Source organism: Botryllus schlosseri, chromosome 8 (assembly GCF_051294905.1).
Source record: "Botryllus schlosseri isolate E-star chromosome 8, Bs_hap1, whole genome shotgun sequence".
Lineage (NCBI taxonomy): Eukaryota > Metazoa > Chordata > Ascidiacea > Stolidobranchia > Styelidae > Botryllus > Botryllus schlosseri.
The window spans coordinates 5,129,479-5,154,552 of record NC_137243.1 but is presented as its reverse complement, the minus strand read 5'-3'; the positions used below and the strand labels follow the sequence as shown (position 1 = coordinate 5,154,552).

At 42.6% G+C, this 25,074-nt stretch overlaps 3 protein-coding genes across 4 annotated transcripts; 2 read left to right on the top strand and 1 right to left on the bottom strand.

Annotated features, from left to right (window-relative positions):
* Nucleotides 1–4,619: 4,619 nt before the first annotated feature.
* LOC145443976 (GTPase Era, mitochondrial-like) lies at nt 4,620–7,614 on the top strand. Its single transcript, XM_080321880.1, has one exon. The coding sequence runs from the start codon at nt 5,325–5,327 to the stop codon at nt 6,606–6,608; it is 1,284 nt and encodes a 427-aa protein (XP_080178006.1). The 5' UTR covers nt 4,620–5,324; the 3' UTR covers nt 6,609–7,614.
* LOC145443979 (enoyl-CoA hydratase domain-containing protein 3, mitochondrial-like) lies at nt 7,560–17,004 on the top strand. Its single transcript, XM_080321883.1, has 7 exons — nt 7,560–7,686; nt 7,749–7,858; nt 10,196–10,331; nt 11,572–11,759; nt 12,811–12,920; nt 13,328–13,493; nt 15,476–17,004. Exons 1-7 carry the CDS (start codon nt 7,648–7,650, stop codon nt 15,582–15,584), a joined length of 858 nt encoding a protein of 285 aa, XP_080178009.1. The 5' UTR covers nt 7,560–7,647; the 3' UTR covers nt 15,585–17,004.
* LOC145443975 (DEP domain-containing protein 1B-like) lies at nt 15,640–24,477 on the bottom strand. Of its 2 annotated transcripts, none has more exons than XM_080321878.1 (9): nt 24,146–24,477; nt 23,917–24,017; nt 22,650–22,837; nt 21,919–22,101; nt 21,290–21,424; nt 19,795–20,158; nt 19,308–19,422; nt 17,985–18,295; nt 15,640–16,148 (listed from the first exon to the last, which is right to left on the bottom strand). In XM_080321878.1, exons 1-9 carry the CDS (start codon nt 24,401–24,403, stop codon nt 15,809–15,811), a joined length of 1,995 nt encoding a protein of 664 aa, XP_080178004.1. In that variant the 5' UTR covers nt 24,404–24,477; the 3' UTR covers nt 15,640–15,808. The 2 variants fall into 2 exon arrangements, with proteins under 2 accessions (XP_080178004.1, XP_080178005.1); XM_080321879.1 differs by having other exon boundaries at nt 21,919–22,023.
* Between the last annotated feature and the right edge of the window lie 597 nt (nt 24,478–25,074).

The following is a 25,074-nucleotide window of genomic DNA, read 5'->3' as shown; positions in this document are numbered from 1 at the left end:
CTCCGCGGGATGTGATACCAAAGAAATACCTTGGCCAAAACTTAAGGTATTCGTCCATTGTCAATAGCCGCGCTGGGTGGACGTGACTAATAATAGTCCTGTCCTTCCAATCTGACCCCACAATACAAATGCCACCCGGCGTATCCACATAGGAATATAGCCATGGCCATTTGCGTGTGCGTCTCACGAAAGATATTCTTTTAGTCCAGGGCCGGCCAACCCGTGGCCCGCGAGAAGGTTTTGAGTGGCCCGCGAGGTACTTTCCGAAATTTCTAATATCATCAAAAATGGATGGCACAGATTTTGAGCTTGCAAGGCCAACCAAAATTTGATTAGTCTGGCCGCAATACTTGAGATGTGATGACTAAAATATCAGTTCCGACGCATTGACAGATCCATCAGCCATTCACATATTGGTACATCTTCGTACACTACAATAAAGCAGAATAATTTGCGATAGATTTATCAAAGGTAAAAATTTTCTACAAGCTTAGCGCAATATGTTGTCCCTCGATTTCTTGTTCATATGCGACCTTGCGTTTGCGCTTGCAGTAAGACCGTCCACCGTGAAACCTAGGCACGAAATAATCGACGCATGTTGGTCACAGCTTTCGATATCGATATGTCCATGCGCCGAATAACCCAGTCCTCGTAAACTAGCCCAGCGACATATAGCAGGCCCGCAATATAAGTCAAGTGACAATATTATTGACCTATGAACTTCAAAAAATTTTCGCGCTTCGCGCGGATAGTGGCCCGCGCAAAAGTTCACCCATCGAATGTGGCCCTTTGGCCGAAAAGGTTGGCCAGCCCTGTTTTAAGGGGAGAGGTATGCTTTTCAAACCCAGCTATCTACTGCAGCAGGGGTCACCAACCGTTTTGAAACAAAAAGCTACTTCTTGTGTAGTGTGCTGTACTGACTATTGCGACGACCGACGGGTTACCACTTACTCCCGCCGAGTCTAAGTAAAGAAATCCAACTGAGCACGGAGGAGCTGGAGTGAGTCCCGGCGAGTGAGCGTTTTATGTTTTTTGTAAGGGGCGGAAACCCTTACACCAGCTCCTCCGGGCTCAGTTGCGTTGCTGCAGGGCGCGCCGAAGCGCCAATCTCCGCGTCGAGACTCGGGAATATTACCTATAGATTGCCGTTTAGCCGCCGCGTGGGCGAAGACGAGCAATGCCCCTAGCGACTGTGTTCGTATGTTTGACCCATGTTCAACTGCTGCTCATATGAAACCAGCTTCAACTTTCAAATCTTTCATTTGAATATTTGCTACAGCGACCGCGGGCGACTCATTTTGTCCGCGTTGGTGATCCCTGTACTAGAGACATTTGAATGGCGGAGCTCGAAGAACATTTTCAAGAATTAATTGAATTCTAGAAAATACTCTATAATTTATGTTGATTTACGAAATACTTTTGAGTCCCCTTCGAGCACGCTCCCCACCCTATTAAGGAATTTGGGGTGCGGCTGGTAAAAACCTGGCAATAATGCAAATCGTTGGGTGCGATAAATCATCCCAATAAAGTTGGGCAATCGGTATATTATGACGTAATAAGCAAATGACGCATGATGTATGAAGAGGGTTGATATCTCATTAAGCCTTTTCATCGCAATCCTTGTGTATTGTCTTCCAATATATCCTTTAGGATTATGCTCCTAAGAAGCAAAACAAATGTAATCGTGAGTAATCGTGATTACTTTTCCAATGTAATCGTAATCGTAATCGACTACTTCGTGATTTTGCTGTAATCGTAATCGTAATCGTAATCGCGTGATTCTGAAGTAATCGTAATCGCAATCGATTACATTCATGAAGTAATCACCCCATGTCTGGTGTGTTCGTACTGTGTTACAACTCGGACATCATGTCTGAGGTATGTTTGAGGTGTGTTCGTACTGCAGTGCAACCTGGACATCAAGTCTGGGGTATGTTTGGGGTGTGTTGGTACTACATTGCCACACTTGAAGACACCCCATAGGTACCCTAGACAAGATGTTCTTATGTTCGGTATGCTCCTTATTGCCAAAATGAAAGGCACCCTTTCAGAAATTAGGAGTATGGCGACATTTGCAAGTTGCGTCTGATCCGAGGTCCGCTGTTTACATTGTGGTCTTTGTAGTAGTCCGCTCGGTCCGCAGTTCCGCTCGGTCCGCCGTTTAGTATTGCAAGTTCCGCTAGTTCCGCGGTCCGCTCGTTCCGCCGTTTAGTATTTAGCTATTTTGTTATGGTCCGCTCGATCCGCAGTTCCGCTCGGTCCGCCGTTTAGTATTGCAAGTTCCGCTAGTTTCGCGGTCCGCTCGTTCCGCCGTTTAGTATTGAGCTATTTTCTTATGGTCTGCTCGGTCCGCAGTTCCGCTCGGTCTCCGTTTAGTATTACATGTTCCGCGGTCCGCCGTTTAGAGTTGCCCCCCTAATCCTTTGCGAAGTTATCTCTTATTCAAAAAGGTGTGAAATAATTTTAAAATCCTACGACCGCTCACAGGGTAATGCTTCAGACATAGCGATCCGTCATGATTTCGTATTACAGACATACCGATCGCTCACAAGGTAATATTTCGGTAACAATTTGACACTTTCTGGTGGTTGCTATATGTTTTGACACTCTGGGATATTGGTTGCCTTTAGTTGCGTGATAAGAATCATGAGAATATTCAAGCAATGTGTCAATTTGTCAACTTGAAATGAAACTTACTACACAACTCAAGTTGATTCGTATCTGAATGTGTTTATTCGGCACAACTCTAATCCTTTCGAGAAATCCTAGAATCTGTCCTCCAAGTCTGAAATATCGGCATTGTTCGAACAATCGGAGAGTCGCAACGGGTCATTGTTATATGGCCATTGTGTTGCGGTAACCCGATTGTTCTGAACAATGCCGATATTTCAGACTTGGAGGACAGATTCTAGGTGGATCAGTGCCTGATCAATATTTTAATTTATATTTTCGGAATCGGTGCAACAGTAGCTTTCGATCAAGACCAGATTCAGTAATTTCTGCGCTCGGGAAGATAGCTTTTGGATTGCCAGAAATCCTACAGTCGCTTACGCAAAACAATTCTCCACTCCAGCCTCAGCGAAGCGAAACGAAGCTGCAAAATCGGTCGTTGCCGTTCCATGTTTAATTTCTATAGTGAGAGTATAGAATGTAAACGTGGAATGGCAGCGACCGATTTTGCAGCTTCGTTCCGCTTCGCTGAAGCTTTACTCGGACTTATTTTACGGCAGCTACTTTAGGATTTCTGGCAATCCAAAAATTGTCTTCCAGAGCTCAGAATTCACTGAATCTGGTATTGATCGAAAGCTACTGTCACACTGACATCGAAAATATCAATCAAAATTTGGTAAGGCTCCGTACTTAGATGAAAAATCACCCTCAACATCTAAAATCTGCATTGTTCAGAACAATCGGATGACCGCAAAACAATGACCATAACAATGACCCATTGCGGCTCTTCGATTGTTCGGACAATGCAGATATTTCAGACTTGGAGGGCGAATTCTAAGCGGTACGGTGCCTGATCATATTTTCATTTACATTTTCGGAGTCAGTGTGACAGTAGCTTTCGATCAAGACCAGATTCAGTAAATTCTGCGCTCTGGAAGACAACTTTTGGATTGCCACAAATCCTACAGTAGCTGCCGTGAAATAAGTCAGCGTAAAGCTTCAGCGAAGCGGAACGAAGCTGCAAAATCGGTCGCTGCCATTCCACGTTTACATTCTATAGTGAGAGCTTCCACTTCTGCAAAACATCATGCTAGCTACGTCACTCGTCATGATTGATGATTTTACAACCGTTTCTCAGCAGTTGGCTGTTTCAACTACGATATCTCAAAAATACTTAATTTTAGAAGGTAAGATGCACATTATTGGAATCAGCAGAATAAACTCTATAGAATTTGCCAAAGTTGTTTTCGTCGATATAGTTGACCTATTATTCGGTACTACATAGTGATGAGCATCGGAGCGGAGTCGGAGTGGATTCGGAGCGGAGTTTTGCCGATTTTAGGACAGTCGGAGCGGAGTCGGAGTTCACTACAGATATTTTTTCGGAGAATTTCGGAGTATTGTAACTTTTGTCTCCGATATCTTTGGATAGCTCTGACCCGAATACACTATTGATTATGATTACAAACCAAAACACAGACAGTTGACACCTTGTAAAGTTGTAATATGACGGGTAACATGCAAAAATGATAGCCAAGTGCATAAAAATCAGCCATCTGCATTGCTTTGGGGACTGGAGAGTAGACAATACTATGAGGCCAACCCTATTGTCACATTAATTTATTCAAACACATTACCAAGTGTACCATGCTTCCCACTGTTTCGGATACTTGACGAGATTCGTCGGAGTATCTCGGAGTCTGGGATTGAACTCTTCGGAGTCGGAGGGACTTTTCCTTAGACACTAAAGTTGTCGGAGGGATTCGGAGTCTCGAAAAGCACTATCCGCTCATCACTGGTACTACATCATGTCGCCACCTACCGCCGGTAAACATCCATCTGATGGTCTCATTATCGACCAGTAGATGACGCCCTCCGTATTTTATTGACTGCTCCAAAGGGCAAAAGTCACATGGATAAACATTAAAACGATATAAACAATTTCCAAGTGCCATATCGGTTTGATGGTACAATATAGGTTCAATAGCTATTCATTCGCCCATGCAGTTCACAATACAAATTATCTCAAAAGACCTTATCGTGTAATGTTTGCAATGATTTCCAGCGAATGATGTAGTACGGTAGTCAAGTTGTCGTGGTCGTGGATAGTAAGGTTAATACAGTACACACACTGACCGTGATAAGAAGAACCTGATTTGTAAACGTTAGCTTGTTGTTGAGGTTGTACGTTTTGGTAGCCTGGTGAAAGGTACGATAAATAGCCTAATTACTACTATACAGGCACCAGTACATAAATATATAAAAATGTCTATTCATGGAAATAGGCCTGTCGTAAATGTGAGTTGAAATACAAGCAATTTATACTGAACGAATAACTATTCGTCAGCCCCAGCCCTCAAGATTATACCAGACCAGACCTCCAGTGTGCATGCCTCTTCTTTACATCGTCCAGGTGGGTGTCTGATTGTATCGCAGTCTTGTGGCTGTGGTGTTTTGAAATGATGAAAATTATTAATAAACTGATAATGATACTAGAGTTTCAACTTTTCTGTAGAATGTATTTCGTTTTATTTTGCGATTTTGATAATATTCTAGTGTTTAAATTTGACTGAACAGAAATAGGTTTCAGTAAAAGTATCACACCTTTGTTTAAGAATATTCCTAGTAAGTAAAGTAGTAAGTAAAACTTGATTATGGTTATTCACTATGGGAAATTCATAAGCTTAGTAGCGAAGCAAAGACTTGGGTCTGCAAGTAGAACTTTCTACTCAACGTTACCGACAAGCTCAATTGACGGAGAAAAGCTGTTGTCTTTAGTTTACGAAAAGCAGTCAAAGCCTCAGTCCGAAATAATCAACTTTGCTCCTGTTACCGCATCGGAAGCTCAGCATCATTCGTTGATGATACAGGCACCGAATCAACCAGAACATGCGAAAGTATTGAAAGTCTCCGTCCTTGGCATGCCAAACGCCGGAAAATCAACGTTTATCAATTCCATTTTTGGCAGAAAGTTAATGGCAACGTCTGATAAAATCGATACGACCGTCACCAATAGATATGCAATCAGTACAATGGGTGACACTCAAATATTAATCCAAGACACGCCGGGCATTGTTGCTGGCGGTAAAGCTAAAAGATTGGGGTTACCAGTCAGAAGAGTGTCTCAACCAGCTCAATCATTCGCAAACGCAGATATTGGTATTGTGGTCGCAGATTTAACTTCAAGACGAGTCAAAACCGGTTATCTCCAGCCTGAAATATTGATGACAATGTTGAAAAATATGGACATTCCGACTATACTAGTTTTAAACAAAAGCGACAAGTACAAGAAAAAATTGCAGCTTCCGATTCTGATCCATCAATTAACGGCCGGACAAGTCGCGGGTGTTCCTTACGAGCCTGATAAAATATCAATTGCACCCATGCGTCTGCCTAAAGTCACCGAGACTATCCCTGCTAATTTTGACGAAGTCGACCTTAAAGACGTTCAAGACTTGGACAGACGACTCAGAAAAAACGAGGCAAGCCTCATGAATAAGCTACGTCACTACAGAGGCTGGCCTCATTTCCAAGACGTCTTTGTTGTGTCTGCTATGGAACAAACTGGACTTGATATTTTGAGAAGATATATGCTACACCACGCGAAACCAGGACCTTGGAAATTTCACGACCAAGCCACGACAGACGCTAGCCCCAAGGAAATAATATTAGACTCGATACGGGCAGGTTTACTGCAGCATTTGCCGGAGGAGGTGCCTTATCAGGTGCACCCTGTAATTAGAGAAAGGAGTGACCGAGAAGACGGTATGCTTCAAATCGAAATCGACGTTATTTGCCGTAAAAAGAGTCATTACAGTTGCGTGTTTCGTAAGTCGAATGTAATCGCGAAAGAGACGCAGGAGCATTTGCAGGATGTATTTTTTCTTGAAGTTTTCGTTGACGTTAATCCAGTTTATATAAGAAATTTTCGTCCATGACACTTCACTGTCTCAATAATTGATTGAGTCCATGGTTGGGCAAAATCGATTACCCTAGTGATTTGATGCGATTCGAGTATTGTCCTTTGTGTTCAGTCGAGCGTTCAAGTACGCCTACTACTCAGTACTCACTGTGGCTTTATATCAGGGCGAAGGAATTCAAATATGAACTGGTATCTACACAATGAAAAAGAAATGATTGCCAGACGTCAGAAATTTGAGTTCTTTTGGAATCTCTACTAGTTGCTGACGATTACCTGTGGCGGGTGACATATGATAATGATCGGACTTACTTCAATACGAATAAACTATTCAATTGTATATTGAAGTTCTGCATCTCTAAGGGTTCAGATCAGCGAACCGGTTAGCATTACTGGTTGCTTTCAATGAAACAATTTGTAACAGAACTGGCTGAAAAAGATCACATCTGTGATCAAACTGGCTGACAAAAAGTTTCAATCCTACCACCTGATGGAACTGTTAAAGCTATAATTCTCATTGATGAAATAGCTTTTAGCAGCAAAGGGAGTATAATTTCCCTAAACTCTAGAAATTCGTTTGTCTCTACTCAACTAAGATCATTTCAATTGATACTCGAATCTTTGTGCTCATTGCTAGTTACAGCTGCTCAAATTCGGAGATTGTGATGCTCACTGGTCCGATTAGACTGGTGATAAATATATGTATGTCAATCCATATTCATCGCTTTGCAATGGTTCACCACAATCCATTACTGTTCATGGTGCGGTTTTTTATTAGTGAATTCCAATTCAGCTTTGAAACTGTGTTCAAACATCGCTGTAGCAAAAGTTGATCTTCCTCTCATACACATTCTGTGCATTTTATATGAAATACATTTCAATCATCCCTACTGCGGGTTTCATTTGAAAATGGAAATCCATTGACATGTCAGCAACGCATCACAGTTGATTTTGATTCTGGTGTTGATATGTTAGATCATCTTGGTTTAACGGCTCACGTTATGGTATCAAAACTTTTTCTCAGATCTTTTGAATTTTAACAAATAATATTGAATATAATGAGCATGTTGTCCGCTCGAATAACTCGGATATATAATGTAAGTATGAATCTGTTTCGACAAGGTGGTTGTATGGGCAAACTTTTTTTTGTGTTTTACAGCGATTGATTCCATCAACCAATCGATACTTTTCAAATTCTGCCGACTCCTTGACGATAGTAAAGGAATCTGATGGTGTACGAACCATTACCCTTAACAGTCCTAAGAAAAGGTATTGTGGGTTTGAAGCTATTGCAGAGTTTCTGTAGAATTGCTCGTTTAGACCTGTGGTTTTTAATGTTTTTCCCTCTAATCTTATTCTACTTTGTTTCACACCTCATAAATTTGAATAAAGATCAAAAGCAGTTTTGTATCACAGTCATGAAAAAACATATAGCTAGGGTGATTTTGTCAAAAAGTAGTAGGCTACAATTATACAACATTATGTGCGAAAATACCTAATTTACATACACGAGGGCAACATTTTTTTCACAACAAAAAATGTCAAAACTTTCATTTTTTAGCGCAAACTCTATCGTTTTTTTTAGTTTGAAAAAATCGCCCTACATTATAACACTTTGGTGGGATAGTTGGCATTGCTTCCTTGCAGACAGACTCATTTCTGACTAGTTGAAGTAAAGCTATCATAGTGGGAAAATTTTGAATTTGATATAAATTTTACCGTCCGACCAATAGAACCGCCAAGTAGTCTAATAAAATGATGCACAGTTTGAAAAGTTATTTTTTAATTTTTTTAATAATAACTTCAAAATGTTCAAATCTAATGGCTTCACTTCTACTCGTTGGAATGGAGCCAAACTGATGTGCAACGTTTTTAGCCACCTTACTACTTGGTTAATAGCTGCAAAAAATGAAATAAAGTTATTTTTGAACAGCCCTGTGCCTCCGGTTAAGTACGAGTGGTGTAGACGCCACTGTTGGGATGACTCGAGTCATGACTTGACTCGAGTCACCTTTTTCGTATGACTTGACTTGACTCGAGTCACTTTGCTGAAATGACTTGACTTGACTCGGCCTATCAGAAATGGGGATTGACTCGTGACTCGGAGCAAAATTCACGAGTCTATTTCAAGTCATCAAGTAATCGGTGTCGATCAGAATCACTGCACCTTGCATATGTTCGGATTGTTAGCGAAACGCTGGTGTAACCCGTGAGAGCGACCAATCAATCAATGAACGGGCGTTCTACTGAGCCTCCATTGTTCTCTCACAAATACATTAACCGCAAACGAAGTGATCGAAGCTTACAGCTTACGTTGCCGTAAACTAGTATAGTAAAGTAATTTTTGTTCTCTGTTTTACCTTAACCAAACTTCTTGTTTTATTGAAACTGAATTCGAATATAGTTTATATAGTCCTCAACCATTGGCGCAGGCTCGAATTGTATCATATCGATTTGTAAATGCGTAATGTATTGCATCTTATCAATTCGTATCTATTCCCTATCTTGGCTGGTAACTATAAACTGAGGTTTAGCAGTTCTACGCATATGTGAGCGATACAGCGCCTTCTCGCATGTATATTTAACTTTATATTCGTTCATCGATTCAAAATCAATGACCACTCAATCTGTATTGCAGACAGCTAGCAAAATGCAATGGCGTTATCATGCCTCATACTTCGAAAAGGCAACTTGACTTGACTCGTGACTAGGGCTGGGCAAAATCGAGTACCTGAGGGATTCGATTCTGAATCACGTAAAATGCTTCGAGTCGAGTCGAGTATTCGAGTATCACTCAATATGACGTCACAACAGAATGTACTATGTCAAAGTTCAAATATGCCCCTTTTATGCCACCACGAAGAACATAATGCCTGCTATCCGTCACATTAACGATACTTCGGTATTTTTTCGTCCATACCGATTTCATTGCACTTCTTGACAATGTTGTGGGATGATCATGACTTCGGAAATGTGTTATTTCCAGTAACGTTCGTAGCTTTGTACTATGTCTCTTATGCTGCGACACGGCCAATCAAGGTTTCAAGGCTTCAACAATGGAAAATAGTATCAAACCAATAATTCTCGTTAGCAAATTAACTTTCAGTTCCGAGGAGCGTATAATTTCAGTACTCGAAAAAATCGTCTTCTACTACTCGACTCGAATCATTAAAATTAATACTCGATTCAGATTTGAGTACTCGAATCATTGTGCCCAGCCCTACTCGTGACTTGACTTGACTTGACTCGACTTGACTCGAGTCACCTCCAAAAATCGAGTGACTTGACTTGACTCGAGTCACCTTTGAAAATCGATTGACTTGACTTGACTCGAGTCAAAATGTTCAATGACTCGTGACTCGAAGGTAGTGACTTGATCCCAACACTGGTAGACACATTCAGGTGCAAATTGTCTATCGATTATATGTATTTTGTATGTAGGCCTACTGTTCTTTATATCATGCCATGTCACATGAACATCCGGTATTAAATGTTGGATTAGCAATTCGATTGTGCAAAAAATTCCATAAGCTGCTGTGACAACATATCAAATTACTGTATTCCTAATAATTAGCTCAAATCATATGCGTTCAATTGTGTCTTCAGAAATGCGTTGTCGTTGGCAATGTTGCAAACGTTGAAAGAGAACTTGACACGGAACGTGGACTCGACCTCGCTGAGAGCCATCGTGTTATCAGCTAACGGGCCAGTATTTTGTGCAGGGCATGACCTGAAGGAATTGGTTAGTTTTTAGTACTTACTTTTCGGATGATGCGAGACATAATCATTCTATTCTTCTTTTTACTGTAGGCCTACCACTCGCCAAATTTACCTCTACTGGTGGCTGTAGTAGTTGTGCAACCAGAGCTGGTCAAAATAGTCAGTGTTGCTATTCAAAGAGAATTAATGTTGTAAATTTCTGTTCAATTACAAGTAGAGTACCGATTTTCAGGACAAGTCAAACCTACGTCAAGTGGAAGTAGAAATGTAAGGTCTAAAAATACTCAAGTAAATCGTTTGAAAGATTGGATTTGGTATGGAGGTTGCATACCTTGAGAGTTGACTTCATTAAAAAATGCAAAAAGACTAATGACACTACAGACAGCGACAATCCTCCAATGTATTCACCGTGATACAAGGGGCATTTCACACAATGATTAGCAGGGTTGAAATGACTTGAGTCTTGACTCCTCTCAACTCGATTTTATGATGACTCGACTTGACTCACGTCATTTTCTCAAAATACGGAAATGACTCGAGTCGATCTGTGTATTGACTCGACTCGGACTCGAGTCATTGCACATGACTCGAGACACAGACAGCCAAGACCAACATTTCATTGTCGTTTCGAAGAATAGTAAAGTAACCACACTATTGGGATTTCGTTTATTGGTACTGGTACTTGAAATTCGACCCGAAACTGCTATAAGTGTGGAAGATTAGTATGTTATAAATGCGAACCATTTGATATCAACAAACAGAATTGTAAAAAGTGGGTTTAACAAAACTTTGAATAGACACTGATCAGTCCACACAATGACTTGGACTCGGACTCGAGTCATCACACCATGACTCGGACTCTACCCTCTGCTCGCTGACTTAGACTCGGACTTGACTCGGTGGTAAAGTGGATATGACTCGACTTGACTCGAGTCAAAAGTATAAAAGTGAGTTTGACTTGCGACTTGGAGCCTTGTGACTCGGTTACAACCCTGATGATTAGAACAATTTCACTCATAACATGATAAAAAACTTATCCCTTATTCTTTTCTAGTGTTTAAGATCAATACCGCCAAAAATTTGCTTTTGAACTAATGAAATAGATATTCCTATAACATGACCCACCTGAGTGGATAGTACAACGAGGCAGAACTCAGTACTCAGAAAAATGTAGAAGTACTTTGCTCCTGACCGCCTCTAGTCGCAACTCATCAAAATTTACAATTCGATCTGCTAATCCCCACACTGTCATTTTGAACCAGGCTTCATCAGATCGAACAAAGCAAACCGAAGTGTTCAACTCATGTAGCGAAGTCATGGAGACCATCCACAGAGTACCAGTGCCTGTGTTGTGTAAGGTAGAGGGTCTTGCGACGGCTGCCGGGTGTCAGTTGGTGGCGACCTGCGATATCGCTCTGGCTTCCGAGAATGCTTCGTTTTGTACCCCAGGGTGAGTAGTGCGGGCTACTGTGAAAGGTAGTGTTTGTGTATGCATAATGTGAGAGAAAAGAAATCAACAATTTTCGCTCGGTTGAAAAACGCCCATGTTGACTGCGGTAGTTATGCTCGTATATGGGTACAGTAGTCAGAAGGCGAAACCGCCAGAATGCACAATGTTTCTTGAACTCGAAATGAATTTAATTAGTGCTGAAACTTCCAAGTTTCAACAAACATGCAAACGAATTTATCGTTACCATCAGAGGGGGGCGTGTCTTAAATAGTTTGAGAACCACTGTTTTAGCACATAACAACCAGACAATTGATATAAAAATTCTTTATATGGTTGGAATTTCAGGAATGACATGTACTTGACTTGAAAGATAGTAGTAGAAGTATTTACGGCCAAAAGACAAAATTAGGGTACATGTCCATTGTCCAATTAAATATAATATTCGATTCATTTATCCGTAACAATTTCATCACTTCAATAGGCCTACACCACCAGACTGCGATACAATGAAAAGCTAGGAAGGTGACAACGACTTGGAGTAGTCTTAGAAATCAAACACCAGTCTGGCCTAGGCGATGTAGAAAGGAGGCACGTACACTGAATAACACTAAAAGAAGATTATATATACGGGCAGGCGACAAAAAGAGGTGGCATGTGTCGGAAGGCGATATCGATCTGTCAGATCGTGGTCCGGTAAACTTGATGGCTGACTAAGTGGCTATAGTTGATTCAGTATAAATTATTTGTATTTCCACTTGAAGTTCTGTAGCTCCAAGAATCTCTTCACGTGCTTAGTTTCCCCATTGAAGTAAAACTACGCCTCTAGTTGAATATAATATTAAAATGCATGTTGAAGCTCTTTACCTTCCAAGAGTCTATTCTCATGTTTAATTGTAATAAACAAACCAGGCAAACTCGAAAATATTGCGGAATTATGTTGTTGATCACCACCTGTGGTATTCTGCTTCACCTGTAGCCATGCGCCCATGGACAGGACACGCACACATAATTCCGTTAGCAATTAGTAACAATAATGTCATCCGTATTTCAGGGTGAATGTGGGTTTGTTTTGCTCGACGCCTGCCGTTGCTCTGGGTAGAGCAGTCCCGAGGAAGCTGGCAATGGAAATGCTGTTTACTGGGGACGTTATTTCGGCACAGAGTAAGTACGCGTTGCCCGCAGTCTTGATAGTAAGCAAAAGTCAACACTACGCGTCCTTACTGTTCGGGAACGTAAATATCAGTTCTATCAAAGTGGCTAGAATTATGCTGACACGTACCCAACTGTGTATAACAGATATTGCTAATATGGATGTTATTTGTTTGCATGATAACCGCTTCTGTGTTATAATAATGTACCGGTTCAAATGACATTTGTAATGAGATCAGGTGCCTATGCTGTAGCCTGTAGGCCCACTCAATGCGATGTAAATTTCTAGATGTCCTTCTATGCGATGCTTGTTAATCGCTACGCGTCTAGAAGTTTGGCGATCTGGCGATATGATTCTTGGTGTAACCCCAGTGTTAATGTTTAGTTGCTGTTTCGTGACCCGAAATGGTTGTATCCAGGGGCACTCGCACACGGTCTCGTCAGTCGCGTTACCACGGCAGAGAAATTGGACGCCGAGACCGACGAGATGCTGTCTAGAATTTTGAAAAACAGCCGGTCCGTCATGGCTTTGGGGAAGAGGGCGTTTTACAAGCAGATCACGGAAGACATCCCCACAGCGTATAGGTGAGTTTCTCGCGTTGCGTGTCATGCTGGATGAAATGAATGCGTCTTGCGAAGTAACTGACGAGGATGAGAGGTATGCGTCTGGTTCATAGTATCGTGAAGTAACATGTTTTTGGACCTGTTTATTGCGGTTTCCGGTCAATACCGAGAATGCTATTACCGAGAAGGACAATACCGAGAATGGACATTACCGAGAATGAACATTATCGAGAATTGACATTACCGAGAATGCAATATATGCAATGCAGGCATGTTATGCATATGAACAGGTCGTGTGCGTGCATCGCGGCATTGCTATATTCGGCATCGATTCTCAGGTATAAATTTCTCGACAACGTCCGTTAGATTAAGCTAGATTCTTGGAATTGGTCATTCCCGGTAATGTCCATTCTCGGTAATAGCATTCTCGGCAACGTCCATCTCGGTAATAGTATGGAACCGTTTATCGCAGGGTAGCAAATCTAATTTTGAATAGTAATCAGAGGCGCAGAAAGTCGTCATCATACACAAACAGAAATGGCTATTCTTTTTCTAAATCCGCCATACTAAACTGTGGAACTCGCAATCCGCCTTGAAATCTGCCGAAACGAGCGTAACTACATCTATAGCTCCACCTAGTGTACGTGGGTTTAGACGTCAGCCACTGCCCTGCTTAGATTTGGGTGGATTTGCAATGACTAATATGCACCGCTGAGCACCGCTATCCTCGTCTGACGCGGATACCAGCTAACCCGGCCGGGGATAGAGTAGGGTTGCCATATTTTGGGATTGGGAAAGGAGGACAATTTTTCAAACTTTTCAGACTTATTATACTAGAATAAAATCCGTAAAAGATGGTTATGGTTAATTTACCACGACATTGTGGTTGGTTGACTAAAAAAGGTTATTTATGCCCATTTTCACTCGAATCATCCATCGTAAGCTCTCAAAGCTGGAAAGAAGGACGCATTGCCAAAAAGGAGGACAGGCGTCATCTGAGGAAATTTTCAAAAACCTGAAAAACTACTACAAATCCGCCTGACGGGGGACGTATGGTAACCCTAGGATAGAGTATGTTTACATTGAACCAATTTACACTATCGCAGTACGCAGTGCCGTTGAGCACGAGGACGAAGCCGTAGTCGGAAGTTGTGGGGCCTGAACTGCACCCCAGAGCCGCGCGTCATAGACTAGGTTCAAGTTTATTCATAAAATTTCATCACTTCAAAATATCACAAGACTGCAATACAGTGAATGATAGGAAGATGCCGAAACGACTAGGAGTAGTCTTAGGATCAGACACCCACCTGGGCCTAGGCGATGCAAAGGTAATAGCTGCTCTCACTGCTAGCAATGCCACTAGGCGCGAGTATCAAGGCGTAAGTCGTGTATATTCGATTGCGTACTCGGTGTGACAGTGGCAAACATGCTCGGCCCGAGGTGCAAGGTACACTATATCCGCGGGTGGAAAAGTAATTGTATTTATCAGAATTCCGCCATAGCGTGGGGTGTTAATCAAGTGAAGGTATCACATTGTGATTTCACACCCTTACCAATGGGTGAAAATGAGTCAAACACACCAATCCTTTTGATGGAGTGTATAGTGTAGTGGGGTTCTTGTCTTCGTGGAATCTGATAAATACACCTATTTTTCGACATAAGGACTTGGTGCTGTTTGGTCTTCTACTATAACTGTCGTGTACACCAGGCCTATATTCTTTGTTGTGACCTCATGTCTGCCGGCTTGAGACACTCTGTCTTGTCTTGTGCCGCATTCGTAATTCGAACCCAGCGCACTTTGTAAATGGGCGGTAGAAGCGACAGAATATTGGTGTTACTACACGCCAGCGGAGATGAGGCTCAACTTGGACGCGACTGCAAAATTCGACAATCGGCCTGATGCACACCAGCGGGTATCAAATAATCATTGCCACGTATCATCTATTTCGTCTGATATTTCCCATTCTGTACTGCTGGCTAACATAACATCGTCTACTTTCCAGGTACACCTCGTGCGTGATGGTCGACAATCTCGGCCTGAAAGACGGCAAGGAAGGCCTGGACGCGTTCGTCAGCAAACGAAAGCCCGTATGGGACCACGAATCCGACTAAACAATCAATTTCGGACTGCAATCGTGTGTAGCCTATATCGCCGTGTCGGGAGTGATTCAGACAAATCAGGCAGTTTATTCGCGGTAGAAAAAAGAGAATAGGTCCGAAAAGGACGCGACTGTCGGTCGATCAGTGTAAATAAGAGCCCGATTGCATAGACGGTACTCGCGCGGCAACACAGAACTTTATCACGGCCAATAAATAACAAGAATTAACCGCCTTCTTCAGACCTTGGATTTCCTTAATCGACTAAACGGCTTGCCGAACATCTTCAAATTCCATACGGAACCGGTTTCGGTCGCCTTCCCCGCAAGATTACCTCCGCGAGGCTTGTGAATGTCGCAAATGTCCGAACACGATTTGGCCGGCTTTATGCGGTTGCCGTCGTCAGAGTCCGATTGCGAGGGGTCGAAGTTTGCGGCTAAGTGCCGCGTGCTGGCGGCCAGTTTGTTGTCTGGTATGTCGTCGCGGTCGCCTACAGTTCGCGTGCGCGGCCTGGGTTGCGCGTGTTGGGCGCCGGGGTCTTCTCGAGCGCGTCTGGAGCGCAGTCTCATTCTCAGGTACCTGAAACGAATGAAAGCGATGTTTACATTTTGCAGCAACGCCTTATTGTGTCAGTACACTTCCATCGCTTTCGTGGGCAAAATTATAACGACAGCAAGAAGACGCGCACCCTGTTTGATATTACTACAGATACTATTTTTTATCGCCATTTGACATCCCGCGTTAGGATTATTTGAAGAGCTTTTTGGAGGTGCAGAACTTCAATAGACAATTTGATAGTATATTCATATTGAAATATACTATTTAACGTTACGAACATGCATCTTGCGAACTGACTCTGGGAATGGACCAACATCAAATACTCTGCGGCTTCTCGTACCAACAATATACTTCTCATAACTGCTGGAGTACTTCTACGACTCCCGTTTTTATTCTACTGATTGAATTCGTGCGGGGGCGTCTCGAAAACCGCCACTTCTAATAATTGAGCGGAAATTTAGGCCTTTGCTTGTACTTGAGTGCCGAAATCATCAATGTCACAAAAATGTGAATTTGTAATAAAGGAATACGAAGATTGTTGTCAGTCCTATGTAGGATATCCTTTTATCAGGTTTATACGTTGATGCGCATGCGCATCTATTATAGTTTTGAATGCCCACGTGACGCCGGAATACGATCAGGGATTTTCCTGCGAAGTAGGCGCTCAAATGGAGTCGGGTGGATGTGGTTTCACAATGTGTTGGTTGGGATCTCGAGTTTTACGCGACCCCGAATGCGATCGAGTCAGGTCGAATTAGAGAGAGAGAGAGATGGTGTCATTTCGAATATGAAGCTCAATTCGGGTTTGTAATTACGAAACTCTTTCTTCAACGATGTGTACTATCAGGTGATACGGAATAAATATATCTTTCGATCATCCGCGTTCTATTTATGTGTATTAGAACATGCAGTGCAGCAGTGTTTTCGGGGATCGGCGTTGATACTTTGATCCAAAGCTGCTTCCGCGGGAATCAATAGACCAGATTAGAGACCGTTGATGATTAAATATTCGAATTACCCGCAAACATGAAAACGACGCAAAAGGTTACCGCCAGACTTGGTCGACTAGATCATTCCGGCTGTCTGATTAGAGCGAAATACCGATAATCTAATTTTAATATAAATAGGGAGACGTTTTTACGTTCTAATTTTAACTCAATCTAATTTCTGGTGATCCTGAAAATGTTACATAATACCTGTATCGTCGCGAAAGCAGCAGAGATGAGCATGGATTAGGATTAGGTTTTGAAAAAACAGGATTTGTGAAATTTTGTCGGATTTGGATTGGACCTGGATTAGACATTTTTTTCAGAACGGATTAGGATTTGGATTGGCTTTACCTATTTTCTGGGAGATTGAAATGTGTGGCGAATGGCGATAAACTTCATTCAGATCAGTTATTAATGTACTTATGATTACTAAGTTATCTTGAATCAAGTGAATCGTTGGTTGTGAAAGAAAATTTTCGAATCCCTCCATTGCATAAATTGGTATTTTTTCTGAATTTCCAGTTGGAATCGGATTAGGATTGGACATGGACTTGAATATGAAAAAGTTATGGATTTGGATTTGGATTCGGATTGGATTAGGACATAGAAATTTCAAATCCGCTCATCTCTTGAAAGCAGCCACGCTAGGCATACGGATATTTGCCATTCTCGTGCTTGTGAGATTGAGCCCTGACATGAACTGATTTTTATTTTTGTCGTATTTCTTTCCGATACGGAATTCGATTCAGTTTTATTGGCGTCTGGCTACAGCCGTCGGCGTGCCGCGAAACACAGCCAGGAATACCCGCCAACGCCACCGCGCCTAAATCTTAAAATAGAACTACTATTACATAGCTGCCAAGCTTACGTGTCGTGTTCCGGACGCTCGTCTCTCTCGTCGCAGTGGCTCAAAGGCGCGTGGCTAACCGGCCGGCTCTTGAACGTCGTCACGAGCTTGTCCCACGACTTCATCAGGTCCGCAGACTTGCGCTTGGCGCGGTCGCCGCGGTTCATGCGCGACTTCTGTCGCAGACGCACTTTCGCGCCGTGCGCGCTCGCGAGAACGCGACGCATGTGCGGGATCTCTTGCGGCGCGTCGTCGTAGCGGACTTCGGGGCGGCGCATCTCCGCCAGCTTGGCTTCGACGAGGTTTTCGACGTCTTCGGGGACTTTGAAGATCTGGAAAAGGTGCGGACTTGACTGGACTGTCAAAACTGGTTCGATTCGAGTGTTAGACGCCGAATAGGCCTATCAGTCATTATGATACTACAAAAGTGCGGATGACATCGAACGACCACAAATATAATTCAGTTTTACACGGGGCTGTGGGGTCGGTTCACATAACAGCTGACTCGACTCCAACTCTGAAAACTTCCAACACACCGACACCCAATAATAATTTCACAGACGATCAACATTCATGTAAATCTACTCAGAAAGTTAGTACATCAACTGATCCAACCTATGTTTTTGAGCTCAAGAAAAATGATAGTTAGTATGTAGAAAGTTTGTGGAGGTCCGCCTACCCGAAAAACGTTTGTAACTGCATCAGCAATTTTACTAATATTTGAGAACAAATTACGAAATTTCTGGGACTCCGAATCCGTCAAGACAAAATTTACCGAAACTAGGGACTCCATACTCTCCGTTCAACAGCACATATTTTTGGTAGCGTCTTTTTCGAACACGCCTATTTTATTACGCCTTATAACAATGCCGGAAATGTCATTTTCACTAACGAGCGTAGCCCTGCATGTCTTATTTTGGATGCTGTGATGCAACCAATGAGGGTTTCAAGACGATAATATAAGTCTCAGAGGGATCATAAGTCTCAGCCGAATCATTGCAATTGTTACTAGATTCGGGTTCGAGCGCTCGGACTATTGCGCGTACCACTATACGTGACGCAGCCTCGACGCTACCGATCGGTTTCAGACACCAGCCCGCCCGAATACGCGGAATCCATCAGCCCGTCGTGTAACAATTACCGAGTTTCGAAGCGTGCAGACTTCCCGGTCAATAGGTCGCTATCGTAACCATGCAAATCGCACACAAAATCTGATTAGCTACATATTTTCACACTGTAACCTTCGCACTATCGTATTATGTGGGCGCAAACAAATAAATTGTGTCGAGTAGCCTTCAGATAATCCGCGCCCGGCGGGTGATTAAAGTGTTGACATCAACTTACCGTGGAATGGTGATCGATCAGGAAAGACAAAAGTCTCATGGACAGCAGCTCGTCCAGATAGACTTCTTCGTTGTACGACATCACGACTTTGGAGAACGTGTCTAGCACCAGCGACCTAAAAACGAATCGAGTTCAACACAGATATTTCACACAGTATCTCAATCACAACAAAGCAATCGCGTCCCCGGACGAGGCTAGCAACGGAGTACTTGTACTGTTTGGAAGTATTCCAGTTGCACTACTTCCGCATCTTTACTAGAACAGATTATTGGCAAGACTATTTACGATTTTGAAAAATGAAAAAAAGTAGATCGGGCATAAGTTAGCATCCGTTTTCCGAGTGAAATTGTCATAAGAACAGCGTGCAAGACCATGTGTCAGCCGAAAATAGTCGGGTTCATTTCAATATTAATACATTTCTCAACGAATATAATTCTACATAAGAAACTCTGACGACTTGTAAGCCTTAAACCACATCTGCACTTACCTCACGTCAACTCGCCCTCCGATTTTCTCGAGGTGCGAATTCTTGCACATTTTCGCCAACAGCCTAGTAAGCAAATGCAGCTTTCTTCTGTTGACCGGCGGCAGGATTAGCAACGCGTAGCGCAAGGCTTTGATGGCCTCCTGCTGCGTTTCGCCTTGTATCAAGCAGATCGCGTTCGTGAACAGCTCGTAACAGTCGTATGTGAGCAAGGGCTCCTGCGATTGGATTATCGAGACAGGCTTGCAGTTGCCGGTGCGTTTTTTCGCAGTTCCGTACTGCAAAATCGACACGGGCTCGAGGCCCTTGAAGTAGTCGCACACGGCTTTGAAAATGTCTCTCTCGAATCCAGGATAACACGGCAGCCCTGTGGAAAACACCGGATTTTAGGCGGTCGCGTTGCGGCTACGGTATATGTTTGTCTAATTATAGCGAGATGCTGATCCGAGCCTAATCTCATTAGTGAAACTTTTCTGTGCTCTAATTGAAGCACTAATACAGTTTCTGATTATTCTGAAAATGCAATAGGAGAACTGTATAGTGCGAAACAAGGCAAGTTGGTGTACAGACATTTGCCGTTATCATGCATGCAAGTCAGTGTATATGCCGCAGGGACAAAAATATATAACGTCATATCCCTGTTTGGGGTTATAACTGTGTATAGCTATGATTCTAATTCCAATGTAATTTGGAAGAGCTGAAAATTTTCTAGTTGTCCAAGCCTGCATGAAACTCTGGTTGCGAATTTCGTTTACGAATCAGAAATTTCCACTGTTTTGGGCGACGCGGTTAATCATCGAATTCTAGAAATCGCTTAATATCGCCCGACTGCAGTAATTACGCGGGCCCACTGTATGCGTTTACTGTGTCATTATCGGTACGGTTGCACGGCGGTCTGTGGTTTTCGCAAAAATCGGAATTTTACTGATCCATTTTCGGGGAATGTTGTGATTTCGGTTTTGGTTCGGCGTCGGCTCGCGTCGCGAAACTAATCGTTAAAAAGTCGTGAAAATCGAAGAAATAAACAGTATTCGTTATCTGCCAAGCTCGGGATTCGCGGTAATAAAGGGCTACATTCAAAACATATTCCGTTTCTTGAGAGAAACGGTTCGAGGCAGGACCGCAAATCTTGCGATGTAGATTTATCGCTTGCGCACCCAGGGGTGTATGAAAGACGTCTTTGCCGCCACAAAATTCTCGACATGGATATTGTGACCAGATATAAGAGTTATCGCGATTTGTGATCGTAATCGATTACGACGATTACGGCGTTTTCAAATGATCGTAATCGGTTATATATATCAAACTCCTCAAGTAATCGTAATGTTAATCGATTATTTTGCGTTTATAATCGATTGCTTTGAGCAAGATTACTTAAATCTTGATTTCCCAAGGACTATATCTCATGAATCGAATGAGTAATCATAAACGGCCTGGTACAGATCGAACACAGTCGCAAATGTGAAGCTCCATAATTCTTAGTAAGACGTTGCCGTACCTGTGTCTGTGCTGTTGGGCCAGTTCGCCAAACACGTCATCGCGCTCAGCGCCCAGTACGGAATATCCTCCTCTTTTTCAACTTGCACGACCCCGGACCTCCCCACGCGGGTTGCGTTGTGTCGGACGAAATTACCTGCAACCGATAACCAATATAGAATGAAGTCGAATTCAAATAGGCCTGAAGAGTATTCACGGGGTTATTGTGACACGAGTAGCCTACATTGAAAATTCAAGCTGGTATAGCAAAATTTGAAGTTCGATTATTATTGACCATAGAGGTGCAAGGTATGATTTGGCCACAAATTTCTTTGCGTATATACAATTCAGTTCCGCGTGTCGTATAATATAGTCATACTCTGGTTAAATTATATCAACGATTTTTAAGCAAGCAATCTGACCACCTGATTATCTTAGTAATAATTTGTTACATATGTTTCTAAACAGTATTCCACAAATACATCGTATGCGATCAGTGACAGCGCCTTGAACTAGAATACTATACATCGATACGTCTCATTAACGATTAAACCAATAGCACGCCTATTTTCCTGCAAAACGCACCGGCGAGGTCACTCCATTGATATTGTTAGTCTGAAAAATACGTTGTTCACACTGCACAAAGCATACCTTGGATTTTATCTTCCACGACAACACCGCACAGCGATTCGAGGTGCAATCCTTCCCTCATTCTCTCCAGGATGACCTTCTTCCACGTTTCGTTGATGTCATCCTCTGTAATTTTCGGAGATATCACTCGACACTTCGGAATGGCCGACACCGGGGGCAAGGGCCGTTTCAAATGTTCACATTCTGCGGGTAATCGGAAAGGAAATTTTGGTGTTATCGCAATTCCTCTTCTACTTTCATTGGTAAGCGTGTATGTTTGCTTAGGTCGGGGTTAGTGATAATTTGGCGTGCTGCGGATAAGGTTTTATCTGTTTGGCCTCGTGCCTCGTAACGAGACGACTTGTTATGGTTGATGATATCAGTAAACAACATCAAGGCGACATTTCCAGCGTTCGTATACAGGACATGTCTCGTGGGGGCTTATAGGCGTTACGTGTCGTACAGACAACGGAATGTACACTTGTACAATTTCCGTTGATTAGTTTCATCGCGTTGATCTCTTCCTGCGTGGGCATTGCTACATAAAATGCTTGGTCGGACACAGTAATGATTTGTCGAGACTGGAGTTGTATTAATCGCGTTGACACGGAGATTATATTCAATGATTCATTACTTTTTCACTTTTGCGGACAATATTTTTCGCGAATTCGTTAACTATTAGTGCGTAGACAGCATTTTTTTGATACAAGTATATACCTTGTATCACGATAATTTAACGCGATGATACATACCGGTAGTTACCGATTCATTTTCTGGAGAATCAGTTTGGAAATCGGGGAACGGGTAAGCTTGAGATCGCTTCCGTTTGCCGCTGTTCTTCTTGTGATTGTTGTTGATGGTTTGATTTATTGACACATTCTCGTCGATTGTCGCCAGCGGCCGTCTGACGCTGTCCTCCGTGTTTTCGATGGGAGGAAATCTGCGTTGAATTGTATTCGCGTGTTATATGCAAAAAATAACGAATAACACTCAATTTGCTAGAGATTGGTGTAATTTCGCGGTTCACCTTGGTTGCAGCTTGCAACTATATACCATGTCATTAAGTTTACGATGCCACGCACCTACCGCGACACTAGCACGCCTACCTCAAATCAGGTTGAACTCGGGGTCGTGGCAAACAAGTTGTAATTCGCATTCCCGTACACAGGATATGGAACACATTTGCGTGCAGGCTGCTCGCGCGTGACTTTGTTATTATGCAACCACAACTGCAACAGGCATTAATTCAAGCACATAGGTTGATGCGAGCCCAAGTTTGGAAGTGCAAGTCACCGCCAAGGGGAAATAGCACTGCGTAGAGTAGCGTATCACTGCACGGTTTCTACGCCAATCATTTCCTCGTTTGATAGCTAGCTCAACCCAACTGATACTTCACCGGACAATGTGCACCAGGCGGGTTTCACCATGCTTCCGTTAAAGCAGTCGCTATGAAATTGGCTGTTTTAAGGACGGGATAAACTGGATCATAGCTGTTTCGAAACGGCTGCCACTATCCGCGTTGAAATCGAGGCACTGTTAGTTATCACATATGTAAATTACCATTAGTACTTAAATGGGACTGGGCATAATCGAGTGCCTGAATGATTCGCTTCTGAATCGAGTTCAGTATCATTGATTGTAACATCATAAGCGTATGATGGATGATCTGGAAAGTTCAAATATGCGACCGCAAAGAAAATTGAAGATAATTTGTTATTTTTTCGATCGCACCTATTACATTACACTTGGGACAATGCTGCGAGTCGATCAAATGTCATTTCTACTAATGTATGTCGCTTTTTACTACGTGTTCTGACCTGTACGGCATCAAAATGATCCAACTCCATATAAGGACTTCTCTATAGATATCATTTATCGTCCGTTGATACTGTCCCATAACAGTTCTGTTTGATTAGGATATTGGGTATAGATTCGGCTAGCAAACGTATCGCAACCCCAGTATAATCCATCTTTATACAAACCACGATATGTCGCAAAGACGCCTATTTACACACGCACCTGTAAAGCTTCCCATCACATTCAAAATTTTCGCTGCCCCATCGACCTTGTACGTCTTCTATAACGTGATTTTGAAGAAATTTGCCAAGCAGTTGCACTGTCTGTAACAGAAATAAATGCACGGAATTAACGACAGTGTGACAAACCAACCGACGGATTAAATCCTGCTTAACAGCCGATATCCTCTTGCCCATTCGAGCGGAAGATGTAAGACAATTAAGTCGCTCACCTGTCGTCTGGTTACATCCTCGCCCAAATTCGGATTTCGTTTTAGTACTTCGTGTAAAAAATCAGTTGCTTCTGCCGCAGAAAAGCACTGGTTATAAGCTTTAAAATGTCTCCGGTGTCTCTTGCATTGCATTTCCTCGCGAAATTTTTGAACCAAAGCGTTCCACAGCTTGGTCGCTCTGTACGGTCCAGGTGCAAGCTTTTTGGAGTTAGGAGTATTTGCACATTCTCCGTCTCCGAGACTTTGCTGGGAAACCATTTTGCGAAATATCAGTCGCGCAAGTTAAGTTTATTAATGATATTATATCCAATGACTCGAGTTGCTTCGTAAATCTGAATAACGTAAGAACATACATTGTTATTGGCTAGCAAGCGCCAGTGCCGAAGTGGCATTATTGTTTTACAATCTATACACCGATCAAATCAACTGCACATCTAAAGAGGTATATCTCGGGATGTCAGGAGTGCATGAAGAACGCTAAAATGATAGTTGAGACAGGGTTTAACTGTGTGTAGCATTACTATTGCCTGCAGCTATATGATATCATGAAAGCAGCGTGTCACCTTCTTGTGACTTGTCGGCTTTACCTGAGTCACTATTTCCAACATAAATTCCTCTCCACGAAATCACGGTGTTTACAATAGTCCCAGCCTGAGTGATCTAAGCATAATATCTCGAAAGCACAGTATCTGTTGAAGCAACAACCTCTCTGCGAGCAACATTGGATCTCAACGTACCTGGGAAACAGCTGTTGCAAAATATACGCCCTGAATGTCTCGCTCCAGCGGCGCTGGCGTGTATTTAAATTGCCGCTGATCGAGAGGAATGGTGGTTTACAGACATCACGTGATCACACTGTGTACTCTCATTGGTTCGTGCTTTCTAAGCTATTATTCTTCAAATATAAAGTAGGACCTCACGTAGTGCTG

Coding starts and splice junctions, on each gene's coding strand:
- LOC145443976 (XM_080321880.1), top strand. CDS start 5,325: ATGGTTATTCACTATGGGAAATTCATAAGCTTAGTAGCGAAGCAAAGA.
- LOC145443979 (XM_080321883.1), top strand. CDS start 7,648: ATGAGCATGTTGTCCGCTCGAATAACTCGGATATATAAT. Junction 7,859..10,195: donor CTTAACAGTCCTAAGAAAAG/GTATTGTGGGTT, acceptor TTGTGTCTTCAG/AAATGCGTTGTCGTTGGCAA. Junction 12,921..13,327: donor GGACGTTATTTCGGCACAGA/GTAAGTACGCGT, acceptor GGTTGTATCCAG/GGGCACTCGCACACGGTCTC.
- LOC145443975 (XM_080321878.1), bottom strand. CDS start 24,403: ATGGTTTCCCAGCAAAGTCTCGGAGACGGAGAATGTGCAAATACTCCT. Junction 22,838..23,916: donor TGTGATGGGAAGCTTTACAG/GTGCGTGTGTAA, acceptor AATTCAACGCAG/ATTTCCTCCCATCGAAAACA. Junction 21,425..21,918: donor CGTGGAAGATAAAATCCAAG/GTATGCTTTGTG, acceptor TATCGGTTGCAG/GTAATTTCGTCCGACACAAC.